Below are 19,236 nucleotides of genomic sequence, written 5' to 3'. Positions count from 1 at the left end.
CCTCGCGTCGCCGCCACCCTCCCCTCCCCTCACTCTCCTCGATCCAAATCGCCGTGCTCTGCTCCTCCCTCCCTCCCCTTCGACAAGATCCCCACGCTCTGCTCCTCCCTCCCTCTCTCCTCCTCCGGCAAGATCCAGTGCGCGGCCTCCCTCTCCTCGATCCAGATCGAGGCACCCGGCCGCCCCGCCTCCATATCCCTCCGTCTCTCACCCTCTCCTCCGCCCATCAGAAGAGAAGAGGGATCTCGCGCCCATCCATGGCCACCCCCGCGCCGGCGGGGACAGGGTACTCGCAGGCGAGCTTCTACAGCTCACTGGGGTCTTCGTGCTGTCCGTGCCGGGGCTCTGGTCGCTCATCAAGCCCCCTGCTCCGCCGCGTCCTCGCCTACCCGGCCCTCCGCACCGCCGTGATCTCCGGCCCGGCCGCGCCTCCCGACGTGCCCGCGGCCGCGGGCCCCCAGCCACTGACGCCGTTGTTGTCCATGTAGGCCCTTCCCCTCCTTCCTCGCCCAGATCCACCCGCTCCTCCTCACCTTCTCCTCCTATCCGTTCCTTTGCTGCAGGTCATCATGGCGCGGAGATGGCGATGACGGCAGGAGGGCGCCGACCTTGCGCTGCTTGAGATGGATGAGGGCTGCGCCTAGCTTCGGCCCTGCTCTGGTCGAGGAGGAGGGGCAGGAGGAGAGGTTTCGTTCCATCGAGGTAGGCGCCGTTCGTTCCCTGTTCCCACATCCCTCGCCCGGTTCTTGTTCTTCTATACTCGTTGATGTGATGAGTCTCGTTCGGCGACTGCTCTTGATTTGTGCAATAGGAGGCTTTGTGCGGTTCTATTGGCAGGTTTTCCTAATTCTAGATCTAGTTTTCGCATGGTAAACTAACCGTGATTGGAACTGGGATGCAGTAAAATACTTTGTGTCCAAACGCACAAGATTCAACAAGATTTAACTTACTTTTCCAGTTAATTAAATGGACATCTTGGATTAGTTAGAAAAGCATGAATTATTTGTAGAAATCCATAGAAGTATTGCACTCCAGTGTGCATTACTTACATAAACTTGCTTGCAAGCTTATTTTCTGACTTGTATATTCTGAAACTGAAAAAGCTTAGTTAACTTCTATTAAGTTTCAGTAATATTCAGTGGAGTATTTACTGTAAATTTTGCACATCACAGTAATTTCACTTGCTGTTAACTGATGTAGCATTAGGAGTAGTTTTACTACAGTACTGCTTGAACAGGGTGAATGGAGGGTGAGGAAGTTTTACTACAGAGTAGGATTGCACAGGGAGTAGTTAGGAGTAGTAGATGTTGATGATCATCCAAAAATGTGATGCACTATTGTACTTTGAGTGAAAATGGAATGGTGTGATCCTGCACAACATACTTTGAGTGAATGTTGAGTACTGTATGCACTTGTGTAGTAGAATGTTGAGTAATGTATGCACTTGTGTAGTAGATATTTTATTCTGCGGAGGAATGAACGGTCGCTTCATTTTTGGCGTCGGGCCAGTTTCCATTTGAGTTGACAAGGATGTTGATGTAATCTGGTAGGAAGGTTGTCATTTTCATGTCCTGTGGAGGGCCATGTGGCACTGATGTGATACATATACATGCTGACATTTCTTTCTTTGGTTGTTTCTATGAATAAAAATAGCCCGACATTCATTCTTTCTGCCCCATTTGTGCTCTGCTCACTCATGCTGCGGTCTGTGTCTTTTTTTTGTCTCCCATTTTTGTGACCTTGAAGATCAGCTTGTTGCTATACCTGGCAGAGTGCTGGTGTGTGCTGATTTTGTTTTCTTGACATAAGTGCCAGCATTGTTTCCTTGGGAACAAAAGGCGCCATTTTCTCCAATGTTACAGATACAATTGCTACTTACTGAACAGCTTTGCTGATTATGAGATTGAAGTATTCGTTCTGATTTCTGGTTTGCTGATTGTTGTAGACAGATGTATGAAACCTCTTAACTCTGGACGACAACAACTTGAGAAGGACCATCATCACCCATCAAGTACGCCATTGAGGTAATTCACCAGTCCCTCCAACACCAACTATCTATTTTCTCTAGTATGCTTAGGTTTTTCATGCTGTTGTGGTAGCCCCATTGCTGTTGCGTTGAATCTCATGCCAGCGCTGGTGCTCCTGTGGCTTGATGTGCTGTGATCTTTATCTGTGTAGGTTTTGTTTGATGATATGCTTAGATTATGATCATAAGCATGGTGGTTTGATGATGCTGAGTCCAGCTGTTAAACCATGATATAGTTGCTGGAACTGAGCTTAATATTCATGTGTGTATGTGTGTGTGTGTCGAGTAAAGTTGTGGTTTGTGCTGCTCCTTTGTAACGTGATGAAACAAAGAATGTCCTTTACTCCTTTTTTGAATGGAATGTTCATAATATATTGGCTCCAGTTTTTCTAATTTTTATCAGCTGATTCATGTAACAGGGCGTCCGTGGAAGGACCAGTCCCGACTCTCTAGTGAGTCCGGCATTTGATCGCTATTGACGGAGCTACATGTAGAAGAAGAAAACACTTGTAGATCTTGTAACTGATTCCCATAGTTGTAGAGCTTGTATCAACTAAGCTTGTATTACGTGTAACTTGTAGAACTTGTAAATGCTACAGCTTGTAGGACGTGTCATTTGTGGAGGTTGTAAATAAGCTTGTATATGCTACAGCTTGTAGGACGTGTCATTTGTAGAGCTTGTATTGAATCTGGCTATTGTTATTTAAAGTATTATGTGTGTTTTTTGCTTGCCAATTTAACTACTGGTTATTTCCTTATTGTCAAATTGAAATATGAAGAATCTATCTGGGCTAGGACCCACTTATCAGAACCTGACAAGTGGGACCTGTTTGACTAGTGGAGCCATTTTATAAAAAAACTAAAACTGTTGGTACAAAAAGGCCATGACCCATGAAATAAAAAGGCCGAAAATTGTTGGGCTTGGCCCATGAAGTCTGACCAAAAATTGACAGGAAAAAACATATATAAAAGGCTGAATTAATGGGCTCGGCCCATGTAGAACACCAAATCGGACCGGGCTGAATCTTGTGCCACATCAGCTTGCCACGTTGGATTCCTACGTGGCCTGGGGAGGTTGCTAGTGACCAAAATGCCACAGTAGGAATATTTTGGTCGTAAACATCTTTGACCATTCCAGAAGAAAGGTCGCTATAGTCAGTTTACGACGGCCAGCTTTTGACCTTCTGTTTTTGGTCACAAAAAGGTCATAAATGGAAATTTGTGACCTTTCAGTGACCAATAGTGGTGGTCACAAGTTGACATATTTCTTGTAGTGTGTATTCATAAGAAAAGAGTATTGTATCTTTGTTTTGATTTCGAAGTAACGATGCGAGCAAGTTGGCCTCGGTTTGTTTGGCATCATGTTTAACATTTCATTCATCCATGAGATTTGTGTTATGAACCCAATATCATCGATTTGTCTTTTCTTCAATTCGGCGATCTTTAATCTGCATAATATGGCGAGGATAATTATATACACATGCAATAAAAGAGCTGAGCTATATATAGAGACTTAATTACAAAAGTAGTACTTACGGACAGTAGCAAGTGATGATTGTTTTATCAAGGGCCCGTTGATAGAAAAACTGGAAAAACTCCTCATATGGAACATACAACAAATCAATTCCAACGAGGTCGGGCTCCTCTTTAACTCTCAGCGTCAAAGTATCCGTCCCAGACTTGCTGCAGATGTCCATGTACCAATCATGAAATCTACGCATCATCGTTGTTAGAGGAGTACCAGGTTTGACGAGGGGCTTCCCTTGGCAGAAACTAGCACTGGGCACTGGATAAGTAAGTTAGCATATAAAAAGTTGCCAATAGTATGTAAAAGTTGAATAATATTGGCATGAAATAATCAAAAATTATAGATACGACGGAGACGTATCAGCGCTTGAGGGTGCCATCGGACCTTCTTGGAGGGCGTCGGGGGCTACCCTTCTTCTCTCCTCGTCGAGTACCAGGGGAAACCCTTGGCAGCAACGCCGTCATTGTCATGATCCTTATTGGGGGTGTCGATTGGTACCGGCGCTTCGGAATCTAGGAGCTTGGTGGGAGATCTACAGTGGGCGCAGTGGTCGTGAGGCTTTTTCGTTTTTATCTATCCGCCGTTGTCGGCATTTGTTCCCTTTGTTTTTTCTTTCGTTTCTTTTGGGCGCGTCTGTGATGTTTCGCCGCAGTTATCGTTGGTTGTATTGGTTGGTTGCATTGTAGGGACTTCCTATTTGCCGCATTCTACGGCAGAATGTCCAGGCTTCGCATATGATTCGAAGCGCGACCGAGAGCTTGTAGACAAGCGCAGCTAGCCACTACGCCAGACTCTGTTCAATGGTGAAATTGCAATGCGAGTCCTTTAGACCTAGCCACATCTAAAGAATCGGATTATTTTTCCTTTTCCTATCATTTGTTGTAAATTCTAAATATATTATTTGAAAAGTACAAACTTTTTTACAGAAAACAAACGAGTTTTGAAAAAAAGTTAGCAATTTTTCGAATTTGTAACCAAACTTGAAAAACAGGAACAATTTTGAAGTTGTGGACAAATATTGAAAAACAGGAACATTTCTATTAAATTACGATCATTTTTTGATAAAAACGAAAATGTTTCTATAAAATGTGAAGAATTTTATGAATAGTGATTTGCTTTTAAAAACATGAACATTTTTTGAACTTGCGAACAAAACTTGAAAAAACAGGAATGTTTTCTAAATTCCGAACAATTTTTGACAATAACGAACAAATTTTGACAAAATGCTAACAATTTTTGAATGTTTGATCACTTTTCAAAAAGTGAACATTTTTAAATTTGTGAACAAATTTTGAGAACAGGAACATTTTTGAATTCTTGACTCTTTTTTTGAAAACGGGAACATTTTTTAAGAATCATGAACAAGTTTTAAAAAGATGTGAACACTTTTTCAATATGCAAACAAATTTAAAATAGGAACTTCTTCGAATTTATGAACAAACATTTGAAAAATGAATTTCCAATTTTAAAACAAGAACATTTTGGACAAAAGGAAATTTTTTGCATATGTGAACAAAAATTGATACTCTGAACAAAATTTAGAAATAGCGAACATTATGATGATTAATGGAATTTTTGAACAAAAATTGAAAAGCAGAACATTTTTTGAGTTATGAATATATTTTGAAATGCGAACATTTTATTAAAATTAAGAACATATTTTCAAATAGGAACATTTTTTTAATTTATGAACATTTTCTCAAATACGCGAACATTTTGTAAAAATCACTAATTTTTTTGGAACTTATGAACAAAACGAATAAAACAGGAACAATTTTTAACTTCAGAACATTTCTAGAATCTTTGAACAATTTTTGGAATTCTGAAAAGTAAAAATAGAAAGTAAAAATGAGTAGATTAAGAATTAAAATAGAAATAGAGAAAAGAAAAAAGAAAGAGAAACACAAAAAAGAAAGAAATGAAAACAGAAAAAAGGAAACAAAAAGAAAAAAGAAAAAAGAAACAGAAAAAGGAAAAAGAAAAAAAATAAGAAAAACCAGTTCAGGACTTCTAAAAGGTTCGCAAAACCAGTAAAAACCGGCTGGGAATGCTGTAAATTCCCAAAACCAGAACCTATATGTACGCTATAGTTGGGCCGACCCAAATCCCGCTCTAGATCGCTCGCCTGTGCGATACGTCCACTGTTTGACGCAACTGTGGTCACCGGCGACACGTGGGCACCGTGCGGCAGGCCGGAGGACGCCACTCAGGTAAGACAATGTACTGCCACTGTGGAACTGGAGCAGAGGAGGTTGGCGTGCGGCGACCTCCGGGGATGACGAGGGAGACAGAGGTCATCGGCGATGCGTGGGCACCGCGCGGCGGGCCGGGAGGACACCACTCAGGTAAGACGATGCATTGCCACTGTCATAGGTATGTTTCAGGCTTTCTTCAGCATGGTTAGCTGCCTGTTAACACGGAGTAGAGTAGCAGCAGTACCAGCAGATTAGTTTACTGACAGACAAACTAAACTAGCAACAAGTTGTGTAAGCAAGCACGTACACTCTAGGACGGAATGAATACAAGCCACGAACATGCAAGTTCTACAATCATTTGGACAGTTGCCGAAGCAGGTAACAAAAATATGCAAACTAAGCACAAAATTATGCAGAGCAGAACACTAGGAAATCACAGACGTTACAAGTACTGCAATCTTCCGTTTGGTCAAACATACAAAAACGAGCAGGGAGCAGATTAAGCACAAAGTAGAAAGGGTGGGGGAGAGGACACTACATTGAGTTTCGAGACCCCGTAGAAGTCACATGCTGCAGGTCTTGCAAACGAGTTTCACGTCACCATGGCTTGTAATTTCAGCTCCTTCTTCAACTCCAACAATTTAAATCACCCAGAACAAAATCTTGCAGGTTGATTCAGGTTGCAACCTGGTTGTGCAGTATATGCATGCACTGTCTAGAACTCAATCGTCTGTAAAACGAATGGTGGAAATTATTTGATTAGATTTGATTCTAGTAGTTGATATGAGTGATAAGTGCAGGTTCTATATACAGGAGAAACATGTTTTGAAAAGTTTAACTCACTGGCCTGTACTGCAAACAAATTCCCAAGACACTTATTGTGTCCATCTTTACATTGGTAGCGGTAGCCTGTCACTAGACGCTAGAGGTACTCAAGAAATTAGACAAGTCGTATTTGTGCTATTGTTATATTTTTGCAAAACAAGGTGCTTTTAAACAAAAGGGAAATTGCAAAGCAAAGCAGACGAATATCTCGGCATTTATGCATGAAAGAATCCACTTAGAAAGAAATGCAAGACTGAATACATGAAGAAAAGAAGAAAGACGAAGCATTGCAAAATAAGATTAGTATGACAAAGGGCGTGGCAGGACACATACCTTATTTTCTATGCGAGCCAGAAAGGTCTTGGTCTCCTCTAATTCACACCATTCCTTTAGTCCAGGGCACCTCTTTATTGTTAGGTCCTGTAGGTTAGTGAGTTGATGTATTCCCCCAGGAAAAGACTTGATACCATAACATTCACTCAGAATAAGTCTCTTTAGAGACGTGGGCGGCGCAGATTCCCTCTGTTGGTTGTCAGTTAGCTTCATCTTTCCCTCCTCTATTTCAGCAACCACGTGCTCTAATTCATTGCAGTTTATAAGTACTATTTCCTGGAGGCTGGTGAGTTGTTGTATGCTTGCCGGCAACGACCTCAAGCCTCCATTGTTAGATATCCAAAGTTTCTTAAGAGAGGTCAATTCGCCTAGCCAACGTGGCACTGCAGATATGCTTTTGCAGAAGCCCAGTTCTAGCGATTCAAGCTTTGTGAGTTGCCTCATGTTCTCGTTCAACTCCTTTACACCATTGCTATTAAATATAGTCAGATTCTTTAGAGATGGGAGCTCACCCAACCATATTGGCAGTTCTTCCATGTGTTCGTCTTCTAGGCATAGTTTCTCCAAAGAGGATAGTAGTTGGATGATATCTGGTGAGCCGGTTAGATCACCACAATTGTCAATAGACAAAGAAGGGAGTCCAGGGAAGTGTCGAAGCAACCTCCACTCATGCAGAGGCACCTTGCAGTCTCTAACTGACAACATAGTAGTTAATGTAGATGAAGAGGAAGAAGCATTAGTGTGTGACACAATGCACTCATCCCATGATGATAACACATTATCACTGCAACTTGTTGGATTCGCCGGACTATCGCCTGAGATTTCCTGCGCTACAGTAAACTCACAAGAGAAATGGAAGGCTATGGACTGGCAATTTTCTGGAAGGCTATCGAACACTCTCCATTCCTTCTCAGAGTTAGATAAGTACACGATACATTTTACATTTTGGTCCTTGCCAAACTTCTACCTTTGCTTACAAGTACTACCAACACTCCCCCTCAAGATGGGGCAAATATATTTATGAGCCCCATCTTGCTACATGATTTTTCAAAAGATACAACACTAACACCCTTTGTTAATACATCTGCAAGTTGATTTTCAGATCTAACAAAGCCAACTTGGAGAAGTCCCTCGTCTAACTTTTCTTTTATGAAATGTCTATCAATTTCGATGTGTTTAGTTCTATCATGCTGGACTGGATTGTGTATTAACTTGATTGCAGCCTGGTTATCACAAAAGAGTTGCAGTGGTCCTCCATCAAACAGCCTAAGTTCAGATAATAGTATCCCCAACCACATCAATTCACATAATCCTGAAGCCATGGATCTAAACTCTGCTTCAGCAGTAGATCGTGCCACCACACTTTGTTTTTTGCTCCTCCAACTAACAAGATTACCACCAACGAAAACACAGTAGCCAGATGTAGACCTTCTATCGTCTAGGCACCCAGCCCAATCAGCATCAGTAAAACCCTCTATTTTTAAGTGTCCATGATTAGAAAATAGAATCCCTCTTCCCGGACAACTTTTAAGATATCTTAGTATTCTGTGCACAACATCTAAATGACTTGATCTCGGGTCATGCATAAATCTGCTCACCAAGCTAACTGCATAGGCAATGTCTGGCCTAGTGTGTGATAAATAAATTAGCCGTCCTACTAACCTTTGATATTGATGTTTGTCCACAGGATCACCAGAATCTGCTAGAATACGATGGTTCTGCTCAATTGGAGTTGTCGCTGGTCTACAATTTTGCATGCCAGTTTCCGCGAGTAAATCAAGTACATATTTTCTTTGTGATAAGTAAATACCTTGTGATCCATATACAACCTCAATTCCCAGGAAATAATGAAGAAAACCTAGATCCTTAACTTCAAATGACCTGGCCAACATCTTCTTTAGGGATGCTATGCCATCATCATCATTACCTGTGATCACAATATCATCAACATACACAATAAGGATAACAATCTTGCCACTCTGGTACTTAAAGAAAAGGGTGTGATCTGCATTGCTTTGTCGATAACCCATAGAGCATATCTCCTTTCTAAGTCGTCCAAACCATGCTCTAGGTGACTGTTTCAAACCATATAGAGACCTTTTCAGCCTACACACTTTACCCTCTGTTTCTTGTGTACCAAACCCAGGGGGAATCTCCATATAAACCTCTTCTTTCAAATCTCCATGAAGAAAAGCATTTTTAACATCCATTTGAAATAACTTCCACTTATTATTTGCAGCTATAGATATGAGGGCCCTAATGGTGTTCATTTTCGCCACTGGTGCGAAGGTCTCATCATAGTCCACTCCATAAGTTTGACTATACCCCTTTGCCACTAACCTGGCTTTATATCTTTCTACTTTTCCCTCTGAATTTTGTTTTACAGTAAATACCCATTTACAACCAACAGCCCTTTTGTTAGGAGGAAGAGTAGTGAGTACCCAAGTATTGTTTTTATCAAGTGCTGTCATCTCCTTTATCATAGCAGCTTTCCACTCCGGATATTGTTTCGCCTCCTGCCAATCACGTGGTATAGGTAGAGTGGAATCGAGTGCAGCTATAAATGATTTATATTGGGAGCCCAATGATACATATGAGACATAATTAGAAACATCATATTGAGATAGATTTGGTGGTAATTTCCCTGCAGTGGAACGTGGCTGCTTTCTGCGAGCGATAGGAATATCTAACTCATCCAATAGTAAGGGAAGCGTACCATCGACTTGTGGAGATGACTCATGCACATCTGATTGTGTCACACTTGGCAAGGTTTCTTGTGTTTGTACTGCAGGAGTTTCTTGAGCTTCATGATCACACCTAAATGGGATAACTTCCTTCTCAGATCGGTGTCTCCTTTTATACACCTGAACTTCTTGTTCTTCATTTGGTTTTGGCCACTTAACAGCTTCATTTGATTCATCTCGTAGCTCCCCCTGCGTCTGTTCCTGTTCAGCTCCTGATGTACCTTCATCTTCACCGTTATACATATCTGCAGCTGGAATCACTCCAACAATCATATTCCTGGATGCTGCTTCATTATATTCTTCACCTTTATCTTCTCCTGTCTCGTTGTCCAGATCTGTAGCATCATTAACATATAAATCAGGAAAGACATCAGTTAAATCTACTGGTTCCCCATAGAAAGGTTCATGCTCCCTGAACACTACATCCATGCTCACAAACATCCGCTTTTCAGATGGGCACCAACATTTATAACCCTTCTGTTTTCCAGAGTATCCCACAAATATACATTTCACTGCTCTAGGGTCAAGCTTCCCAACTGATGGTCTATGATCCCTCACAAAGCAAACACATCCAAACACCTTTGGTGGCACCACATATGTAGTCTTACCCGTTAAACACTCGATTGGTGTCTTGTTGTTAAGCACCCGAGATGGCATTCTATTCATTAAATATGCAGCTGTCATCACAGCCTCACTCCACAAATATTTAGGTACATTCATAGCCAACATTATACACCGTGTGATTTCCAAAAGATGTCTATTCTTCCTCTCCGCCAGACCATTTTGCTGGGAGGTGCCTGGGCAACTAGTTTGATGGATAATTCCAAAGCTTGACAGGTACTCATCAAATTGGTTATTTACATATTATGTACCATTGTCAGTTCGGAATATTTTCACCCGTGCATCATATTGATTTATGATTAGGTTGTGGAAATCCCTAAAGCATTCAAACACATCACTTTTATTTCTCAATACATAAACCCAAGTAGTCCTAGTGCAACAGTCGATGAATGTAACAAATGATTTGTATCCATAAAGTGACCACACCCCACTAGGACCCCATACATCTGAGTGGATAGTTTGAAATGGCACTGTACTTCTGTGATCAGATGAAATATATATACTACGGGTTAGCTTCCCGTACTGGCAGGCGTCACATACTAGACTTTCCTTGCAAATTTTATTATATAGGTTAGGATACAACTGACCCAGGGTGTTAAAGGACATGTGTCCCAGCCTGCGATGATGAAGAAGAAATTCTTGCAATGATGACTGAGACAGAACAATAGCAGCCACAGGTGCCATATCAGGTGCCATATCATCATCTAGATAGTATAGACCATCTCGCATAATTCCTGATCCAAGCTTTTTTCCTGTCCCAAGTTCCAGAAATAAACACCATGTTGGGAAGAAGATTACAGCACAATTGAGTTCTCTTGTAATGCAGCTGATGGATAGCAAATTGATTGGGAATGAGGGAACATGTAAAACAGATGATAGAGTCATATCTGGGCAACATTTAACTGTTCCTACCCCCCTAATACTCTGGCCAGAACCATCAGCAAGTCTAACATTTTGCCCTGTAAAATCAGGAGTATAACTGCAGAAATCCTTATACGAACCGGCCATATGTTTAGACGCACCAGAGTCTATTAACCACTGTGTACCAGCCTCAAAATAACTTCCTTTCACAAATTTCGAAGTATCACCACAGGGGTTAGCAGATGTAGCAAATATCTTGGTTGTTGACCTTTCATCAATGGTTCCTTCCTTGAACTGAAGCCACTTCTTCAACTCATCGGTAGTCATTTGGACAGTAAGAGTCTGAGATTTTTCACCATTTTTAGTTGTCCCCATTGCACTAACATCAGCAGGGCGTGCTACCCGACAGCGATTACAGACACCTCGGAATGCAAAATTTACATTCTGACATCTTGTATTTGGACACAGCCAATCCCCTTCTCGCTGCCATGATTTTGCAGTACCACTACCACATCCTTTACCTCTACCTGAACCATCGTCCCTTGTAGCAGTGACTCCATCAACTACGCTGCAATATCCACCTCTAGTACCAAATGAGTAAACACCACAGTTAGTGTTCCTTCTCACTTCCATTGTTGAACCGAGACTCGTCTTCAAGCTACCTTCTCCAAATTGTGTAGTCCGGCTGTCAACTGCTTCTCTTCAGACCAACCAGCCAAAACACGCACTGAGTCTGAATATAGGTTCAATTTCTTCTTGCTCCTCTCCTCTTGCAGCACAGCAAGCTTTGGAGCTCTCTGTCTCTCCCCTGCTTCTCTGTCTGCTTTCTCTGCTGCAGCAGTCACGAACAGAATGAGACCTTCTTCTCTGCTCGTGTGCGCACGCTGCGCCCAAATCCTGTACCTTCCGAGAGCAGCACTCCGACCACTCCTGGCCGCACGCTCCTCTCCTCCTGCGTGAGGCACCAGGCACTGCTCTTCCTACTCGCACCTGTGCCGCTGCTCCTAGCTGCTAGTGAGACCTCCTCCTCCCTGTTGTACGCGCAGCCCCGCACGCCCGCAGCTTGCCTCTACCATCAGCACGCGCTGCCCTCACCACGCAACCTCTCTGTTGCCAGCGCCGGTAGCCGCCGGAGCCACCGATTCAAGCAGCGCACGTCCGCCTCCTGCTGCTCGCCGATTCGCCGCCGCACACCTCCAGGGACCGGCTTCAACAGCTCCCCTTCAGTGCTTCCACTGCCTCAGCACGGCCCAGCGCCACCGGCACATCCACCGACGGCCGAATCATCCCCAAGCTCTGATGCCATGTTGGATTCGCCGGACTATCGCCTGAGATTTCCTGCGCTACAGTAAACTCACAAGAGAAATGGAAGGCTATGGACTGGCAATTTTCTGGAAGGCTATCGAACACTCTCCATTCCTTCTCAGAGTTAGATAAGTACACGATACATTTTACATTTTGGTCCTTGCCAAACTTCTACCTTTGCTTACAAGTACTACCAACACAACTTATCTCCCACTCTTTAGCTTTAGGCAGAGGCCCTTTCATCCTTAGCATGGGGCAACCATGTATTTCTACTCCTTTTAACACCTTCTCCTCACCGGTGGAGTATGAAGTGTCCCACTCTTCCAGATTTGCCATATCTCTGAGAACCAGTGAGTCCAGGTTTGGTAGTTGGCCCACTACCCAGCCTGGAAAGATGACACTGTTATAACCACATATCTCCAACACCCTCAATGTGCTTGGAGGCACTAGTTTTTTCAGCAACATTTTGTCATCCACAAATCTGTCAACACCTTGAGTCCACTCCAGTTTCAACTCCCGAATGCTTTGCTTTTCCATTAATTTTATACTATGTGCCTCTCCTGCGGACATCACATTTTCAAGTTCAGTTATCTCCAGCTTAAAAGGATCTGTGGGCTTTAGCAGGACAAGATTGCTGCTAGATCCATCATTACCAGCACGCACCACAAAGTGTGGTAACGATATTGCACTGCTACTGAGTTGAGGTATTTCATCAAGACTGCAACAATCCTCTAAATAAAGAAACTTCAAGCTACCAAATGTACATATACTTTCAGGTATTTTCTCCAACTCTGTGCATCCCGAGAGGTCCAATGTGTGCAGTTTTGTCAGGCTACAAATACTTTCAGGTATTCCTACCATATAATTTTCCGACAAGTCCAAATGCTCTAGATCTGAAAGATTAATTCTGCATATATGGTTGATGAGACTGTCCAAAGATTCGCTAGAGAGAAAACTGAATGCATCTATGTTTCTCAGTCCAGATAGGTTTAAATACCGGAGCTTGGTCAGATCATCTGGCAGCAAACTGAGCTGTGTACCTTGTAAATTCAAATGTTGCAGACTGGTAAGACCGACCAAAGCTTCATGTACACCATCAACCATAAAACAACATGATAAGTCAAGATGGAGCAGATTCTTTAGACTCCCGAATAATCTTGGCAATTTTTTTATATCTCGCCAACCTGATAAGTTTAAGTACTTGAGTTGACTGAATCCGCCCAAAGATTCAGGGAGCTTTTTGAGTTTACAATTCCATGAAGATAAGTTCAAATACTCTAGTTTTGTGAGGGCACCAAAAAATTCTGCTTCTTTACCACATTCAAGATATGAGCTGTTTGATAAGTTTAAATACTGCAGTTTGGATAGGCCGCCCAGAACTTCTGGTATATCTCCGATATTTGGGCAGTATGACAAGTTCAAATACTCTAGTTGTGTGAGGCTCTCCAAGAACACCGATATTCCTTCAACAGACGAGCAATTGGATAAATCCAAATGCGCCAACTTTTGTAGCCTCCTGAATGATTCTGGCAGTTTTTTAATTCTGGAACAACTTGACAAATCAAGATACATTAGACCCTCAATTTCTCCAATTGACTCTGGTAGTGCTAAGATTGTAGGAGATCCACGAAGGTTCAGGTAAATCAATTTTGAGAGCTTGGTGATACTGTCTGGAATCTTTGTATCTTGGACTCTTGGAGCATTAAGGTATCTCAATTGCTTCAGTTCACCAATACAATCTGCCAACGTATATATGGCGCACTCACTTAAGTCCAAGACACGCAAAGACTTGGCAGATGAAAATGCAGCATCATGAAGTTCATATTTGTCACAATCCATAAAACGCAACGCTCTTATCTTGGATAAGTCTGATCCCAGTGGCTTGCTACAATCATCTAGCAATGCATAGTGGTAGCGGCTTCCTTCAGCATTATTGATATTGCCAACAAAAATAATTTCATCCTCCATGACAGATCTTGCTAAATCATGCACCAGGTCATGCATGGTCAACAATATAACATCTTCATCATGTAGCTCAAAAGTCTGCAACAAAGTCATTCAGCAGTGTCAGACTTTTGGATTTATTTAGATTTAAACAATTTATGACTTCATTCCTCAAATCTAAGACATTTTATGCGTCAACTCCTTTATTAAATACTAAATTTTATTTTTGGTCCCCTGCTATTTCCCAAGTTTAGATTTGGTCTTTAAGATCCAAACTAGACAATTATGAGCTTTGAGTCTCAAGCCCATATGAATTTTGTCTCAAACATTGCAAGATCATATTTGATGACACGACGGTTCTTTTGCGCCAGCGTCTGCCAGTTAAACATGATTTTACTTAACAAAATATAACAAAATATGTGAATTCAAGGAAACTAAGGAAGGAAAATAATTATTTGATAAAATTCGGAATAAGAAAAAAAATACTACGAACACTAATGCAACAGAAGCACAAATAAACAAGAATATGTAGGAAAATGAAAACCCCGCAGTGCCTTGCTTCATCCTCGCCTCTAGGGATGATGACCTATGAACGAGAAAGACAAGGAGGTTGCTGTTCATCGTCTCCCACCTCCCTATGTAGGCAGGTGGTAGCCGGCCTCAGCCTCCATGTTAGGTAGCTGCAACAGGCAGCCTGCATCATCAGATCCCGCGGCAGCAACAACAATTTTTCAGTCTCTCAGTAGTACGGAACAACCTATCACATAAGATGCATCACTAGCAATTTTAACGAAACCCAGTGGTGATAGCTGCCATGGTCCATTAAAGACGGGATATCACTGGTTTCAGAAGATATGCTTATAATTATATGTACGAACATATTCTTAGTTCTACATCTATTTGACCATTTTATGTGAAAGGAATTACATCAATGCTTTTATAATGTGAGCTTGCTAGCAGGAATATTATTATTATTACTTTTGGCTGATGGAAGATGGCTAGGGATTGACCGTCTGATGCATGTGTTCATTGGCTGGTTACTCTGTCCACGTGTGTTAGCTCGAGCTATCTCTGTCCCGCGAGTACTGGTGGCTGGCAGAACCGCTAGTAGAATGTACTCTTCCCTTCGTTTCATAATGTAAGACGTTTTTTGACACTATTATTAGTGTCAAAAAAGTCTTACATTGTGGGATGTAGGGAGTATCTCCGTAACTTAATATACGACGTTTTTGGCACTATAACAATGTCAAAAAAATCTTTTATTAAGTTGCGGAGGAAGTATGTCCGAAACAATTATGCATTTTGCAATGAAAAAAATAGCGCGCTATACAAAATAGCGTTGCCTTTGAAATATACTATTAGCGTGCTATAACATGCTATAGCGTGCTATTAGCGAGACATTGTGCGCTGATCTATATAGCGGGGCAATTCTCGACACGCTATAGCGTGCTATTTTTTTACCGTGGTATTTTGTGATGGTAGTATCTAGTTTGCATGTATACCAGGGGTGATTCTCCATGGTGGTTTCCAAGACCGCATGGGATGGGTATTTTATTCCTGAATATCTATAACCACTACAGTGAACCAAAATATATTGTTGTACATTTCATGATTAATGTTGTAAAAAGACTGATTCTAAAAGAATATCGAAAAAACAAACGGGAGATTAACTGCTCGCACCAAGTAATCATGCTAGTCACAGTAAGCCCAAATGCAAATGCAAATGCCACATCTGGATGCGAACTAAAGGCCTCGGGGTGGGCATTTGTTACAACAGGACATTACGATTTTCCCGACGGCCTTAGTACTCCCTCGGATCCATATTACTTGTCGCTGCTTTAGTTCAACTTATACTAGATCCAAGGGAGTACTTACTAATGTGTACTTTTTGTTTAAGTAGCATGCTACAGTAAAACCAATAATTGAATATTGTAGGGATGTGTTGGGTTGCATTTGTGTGTATCAATCATTGAGATATTGTCAAGAAGTTATTTGGAAAAGCTGCACTGTAAGCAATGATTATGTGATGTACTCCAAATCATTCTCAGCAATTTTAGAATTATATTATAGTTTCAATATTTGTCAGCTTGTGTACTTTACAACTATACTTAAGTTACCTTACACCAGTTCCAAAAGAACAATGAAAACAAATCGTAAAAGGTATGGATAAACTCACCGATGATGACTTGAAATGGTCAAGAAAAGAAAGGCCCAAAAGCTGACTAATGTATCTCTCGCCGAGTTCCCAGGAAGAGAAACCAAGAGAAACCCACTGATGAACAAGATCATCTTTAAGTATCTTGTGACCTTTTGGAAATATTGCACAATAGGCAAAGCATAGCTTCAGATACGAAGGCAAAACACTATAGCTCAACTTCAGAGATGCAAGCACTTGTGTAGAAGATGTATCTTCCAAAGAAGGTGCAGTCCAGATATTACTATCTCTCACTGATTCCCATTGACTATATTTCATAGATTGCAGCATGTGCCCAAGTGATTTAGCTGCTAAAGCCACACCCGCACACTTCATTGCAATGACCTTCCCTATTTCTTCCAATTGTTCTTTGTCACCTCTAGATTCAAATGCACTCTTTTGCTTTATAATAGACCAACACATATCATCAGTCAATGGTGCTAATTTGTATGGTTGGATGGTAGACATTTTCTTCGCAATACCTTCACTTCGTGTGGTTGCTATAACAACCACCTTACTGCTCTCTGCAGCCTTTAACATATCTTTCAGTTCTTCCAACTGAGATATGTTGTCTTCCCACAGGTCATCTAAAACAATCAGAACCTTCTTGTTGGCAAGGAGCTTTTCAAGGGAATTATGGATCATCTGCTTTCCAGTGTACCCACTCTCTTTATCTTTCTCTGATAGTTGTGATATTATAGAGTTCCCAATTTTGATCAAATCAAATGTCTGAGACACGTAAACCCACACTTGAGAGTATTCATTGAATTGGGAACTATTGTAAACCATTTTTGCCAAGGTTGTCTTGCCAAGGCCTCCAATGCCATATATAGGAAGGATTGTGATATCATTTGTCATGCTCTCAGATAAAGAAGCCAATATTATATCTCTCTCCTCAGTCCTCCCAATGATTTGTGTCTCCAGGGTTGATGATGTTTCCCGTATATCAGTCACCTTTGGCTCATTGGCATTAGTGCAGTCTGTTAACTTGAATTCCTTGTGTTGATCTGTTATGACCTTCAGGTCGTCCCTCATGTTCTTCATCCTATTGGCCATTGTAATGTTGGGGCCAATTGTGAGACAGGGGATCATGAACGCCAAATATTTTTTGAAGGAGAACTGCAAGACAGTTGCTTTGTTAGTAAAATACAGAATCACCAGCACCCAACAGTTTAGTATAGTAGGATATTACAAATGCATTCAGCCAACAGAAAATTTTGTTAAAACATTTAGAGGCACATCCTCTTATTTCTAAGAACCTCCGACTGTAACTGCCAAGGTTAAGATCAATGCCACCTTTAATGATGTGCTGAGCACTTGAGCTAAAAAAATGGTATGGAGATGTTTCAGATGCCCGGCCCGAAGGCTGAGGCCTGTCAAAACCATGTCTAGTTCATCCAAGGATCTGGTTCCCAAATTATTATTGTCGATACTGGATAACAGATTTCCAAGTGTTGTAAAGATGTGGACTTGTTTATTAGCTGTGTGCATCCTAGCTATTAAGAAGCAGAGTGTGTGCTCATTGTGTTTGTGTCCGCTTGATATTTCATTTGGAGTCGATAAAATCCGTCATTTGTTAAAAAATAGTGTTGGTGAGGATGTGGACAATCATAGATCCAAGATCAAGCCAAACAATCTACTAGCAGATTCAACAGCTCAGTATGTTTAAATAATTCTTTTCAAATTATTTTCGAATACCTATATGGCAGCTCATTTTGTAGCGAAGCAAAGCTACCACTCTGCACCCAGATGTGCATCTGGATGCAGCAGACGTAAAGCACTTGTTTCTCAAAAAGAGAAGAGTAGCATACTCACAAATTAAAGAACTGCGTCAATTTACTGCACAAATGCATACCTTGCGCGCAGACGGCTGGGTGATGGCTCGTGTGTCTGCTTCGAACTCATCAATCATGTCAGAGACCTCATACAAGAAGTCCTTGAGCCGCTTCAGCCAAAGACCCGTCAGTTCGTCGGTGATGGACCGCCTCTCCGCGACCTTGAGCACTGCCTTGACAGACTCCAGCGCCATCTTCATCTTCTTGAGGTCCTTGTCCAAATTCATCCGTAGCGCGATCTGACCTCCAATCAGAGAACCAACCTGGTCACCCACCACCTTGAGGATGGCAGCAGCAAGCATGCCGCCGAGCGCCGCCATGGCCGCCGCCTCTCAATACGTACGTGTTGGGTTGAAGGTGCTGGGAGGAAGAACGGTAGGGCAGACGATGGCGAGGTGCGTGATGGGATCTTGCTTGCTGAAGTTTGGGTGCTGGATCGGACCTTGGTAATTGCATCAAGACAACAACTCTATGCTCAGTCCTTGTGTGTGTTCATTTTTTACTGAAGAGTTGTACGCAACTCCATGACTTGTATATTTTTTTTTGTTTGGATCGATACTTAACAGCTGTATGCACATGAGTTAGTGTGGGTAGTTTGGGCGAATGTGCCGCCTCAGTGCAAACTTTGGCAGACATAACGTGTTTGGTGCCGGAAAGTGCGTGGAGTCATGTGAAGTGCCTTGCACATGCTGCTAAGTGCGTGGAGTAGTTTAAGCTTGGTTACAGCTTTTTGTCTTCTGGTTCAGTAATCAAACTGCTGGAGTATAGTAGGTGTTATCCATCTTTTTTTCATTGAATTAAGAGGAATTGACAGATATACGGTGT

The 19,236-nt window shown here is 41.9% G+C and overlaps 1 protein-coding gene across 2 annotated transcripts in view; it reads right to left on the bottom strand.

The window, feature by feature from the left end:
* Positions 1-18,851, bottom strand: part of LOC119349808 (putative disease resistance protein RGA1) — a 61,492-nt gene extending 42,641 nt beyond the window's left edge. Inside the window, exons 1-3 of one of the 2 annotated variants that reach the window (XM_037617898.1) lie at positions 18,432-18,851; positions 16,559-17,695; positions 11,434-14,481 (exon numbers count right to left, since the gene is read on the bottom strand). In XM_037617898.1, the coding sequence (XP_037473795.1) occupies positions 12,610-14,481; positions 16,559-17,695; positions 18,432-18,731 (3,309 nt within the window). In that variant the 5' untranslated portion in view covers positions 18,732-18,851 and the 3' untranslated portion in view covers positions 11,434-12,609. Of the gene's footprint in view, positions 1-11,433; positions 14,482-16,558; positions 17,696-18,431 lie in introns of those variants that run through there. The other variant, XM_037617897.1, reaches the window with a different exon arrangement.
* Positions 18,852-19,236: the final 385 nt, after the last annotated feature.

The sequence above is a fragment of the Triticum dicoccoides genome, chromosome 1B (assembly GCF_002162155.2).
Source record: "Triticum dicoccoides isolate Atlit2015 ecotype Zavitan chromosome 1B, WEW_v2.0, whole genome shotgun sequence".
In the NCBI taxonomy this organism is placed as follows: domain Eukaryota; kingdom Viridiplantae; phylum Streptophyta; class Magnoliopsida; order Poales; family Poaceae; genus Triticum; species Triticum dicoccoides.
The sequence above is the reverse complement of the archived record's forward strand: the minus strand, read 5'-3'. Positions and strand labels throughout refer to the sequence as shown.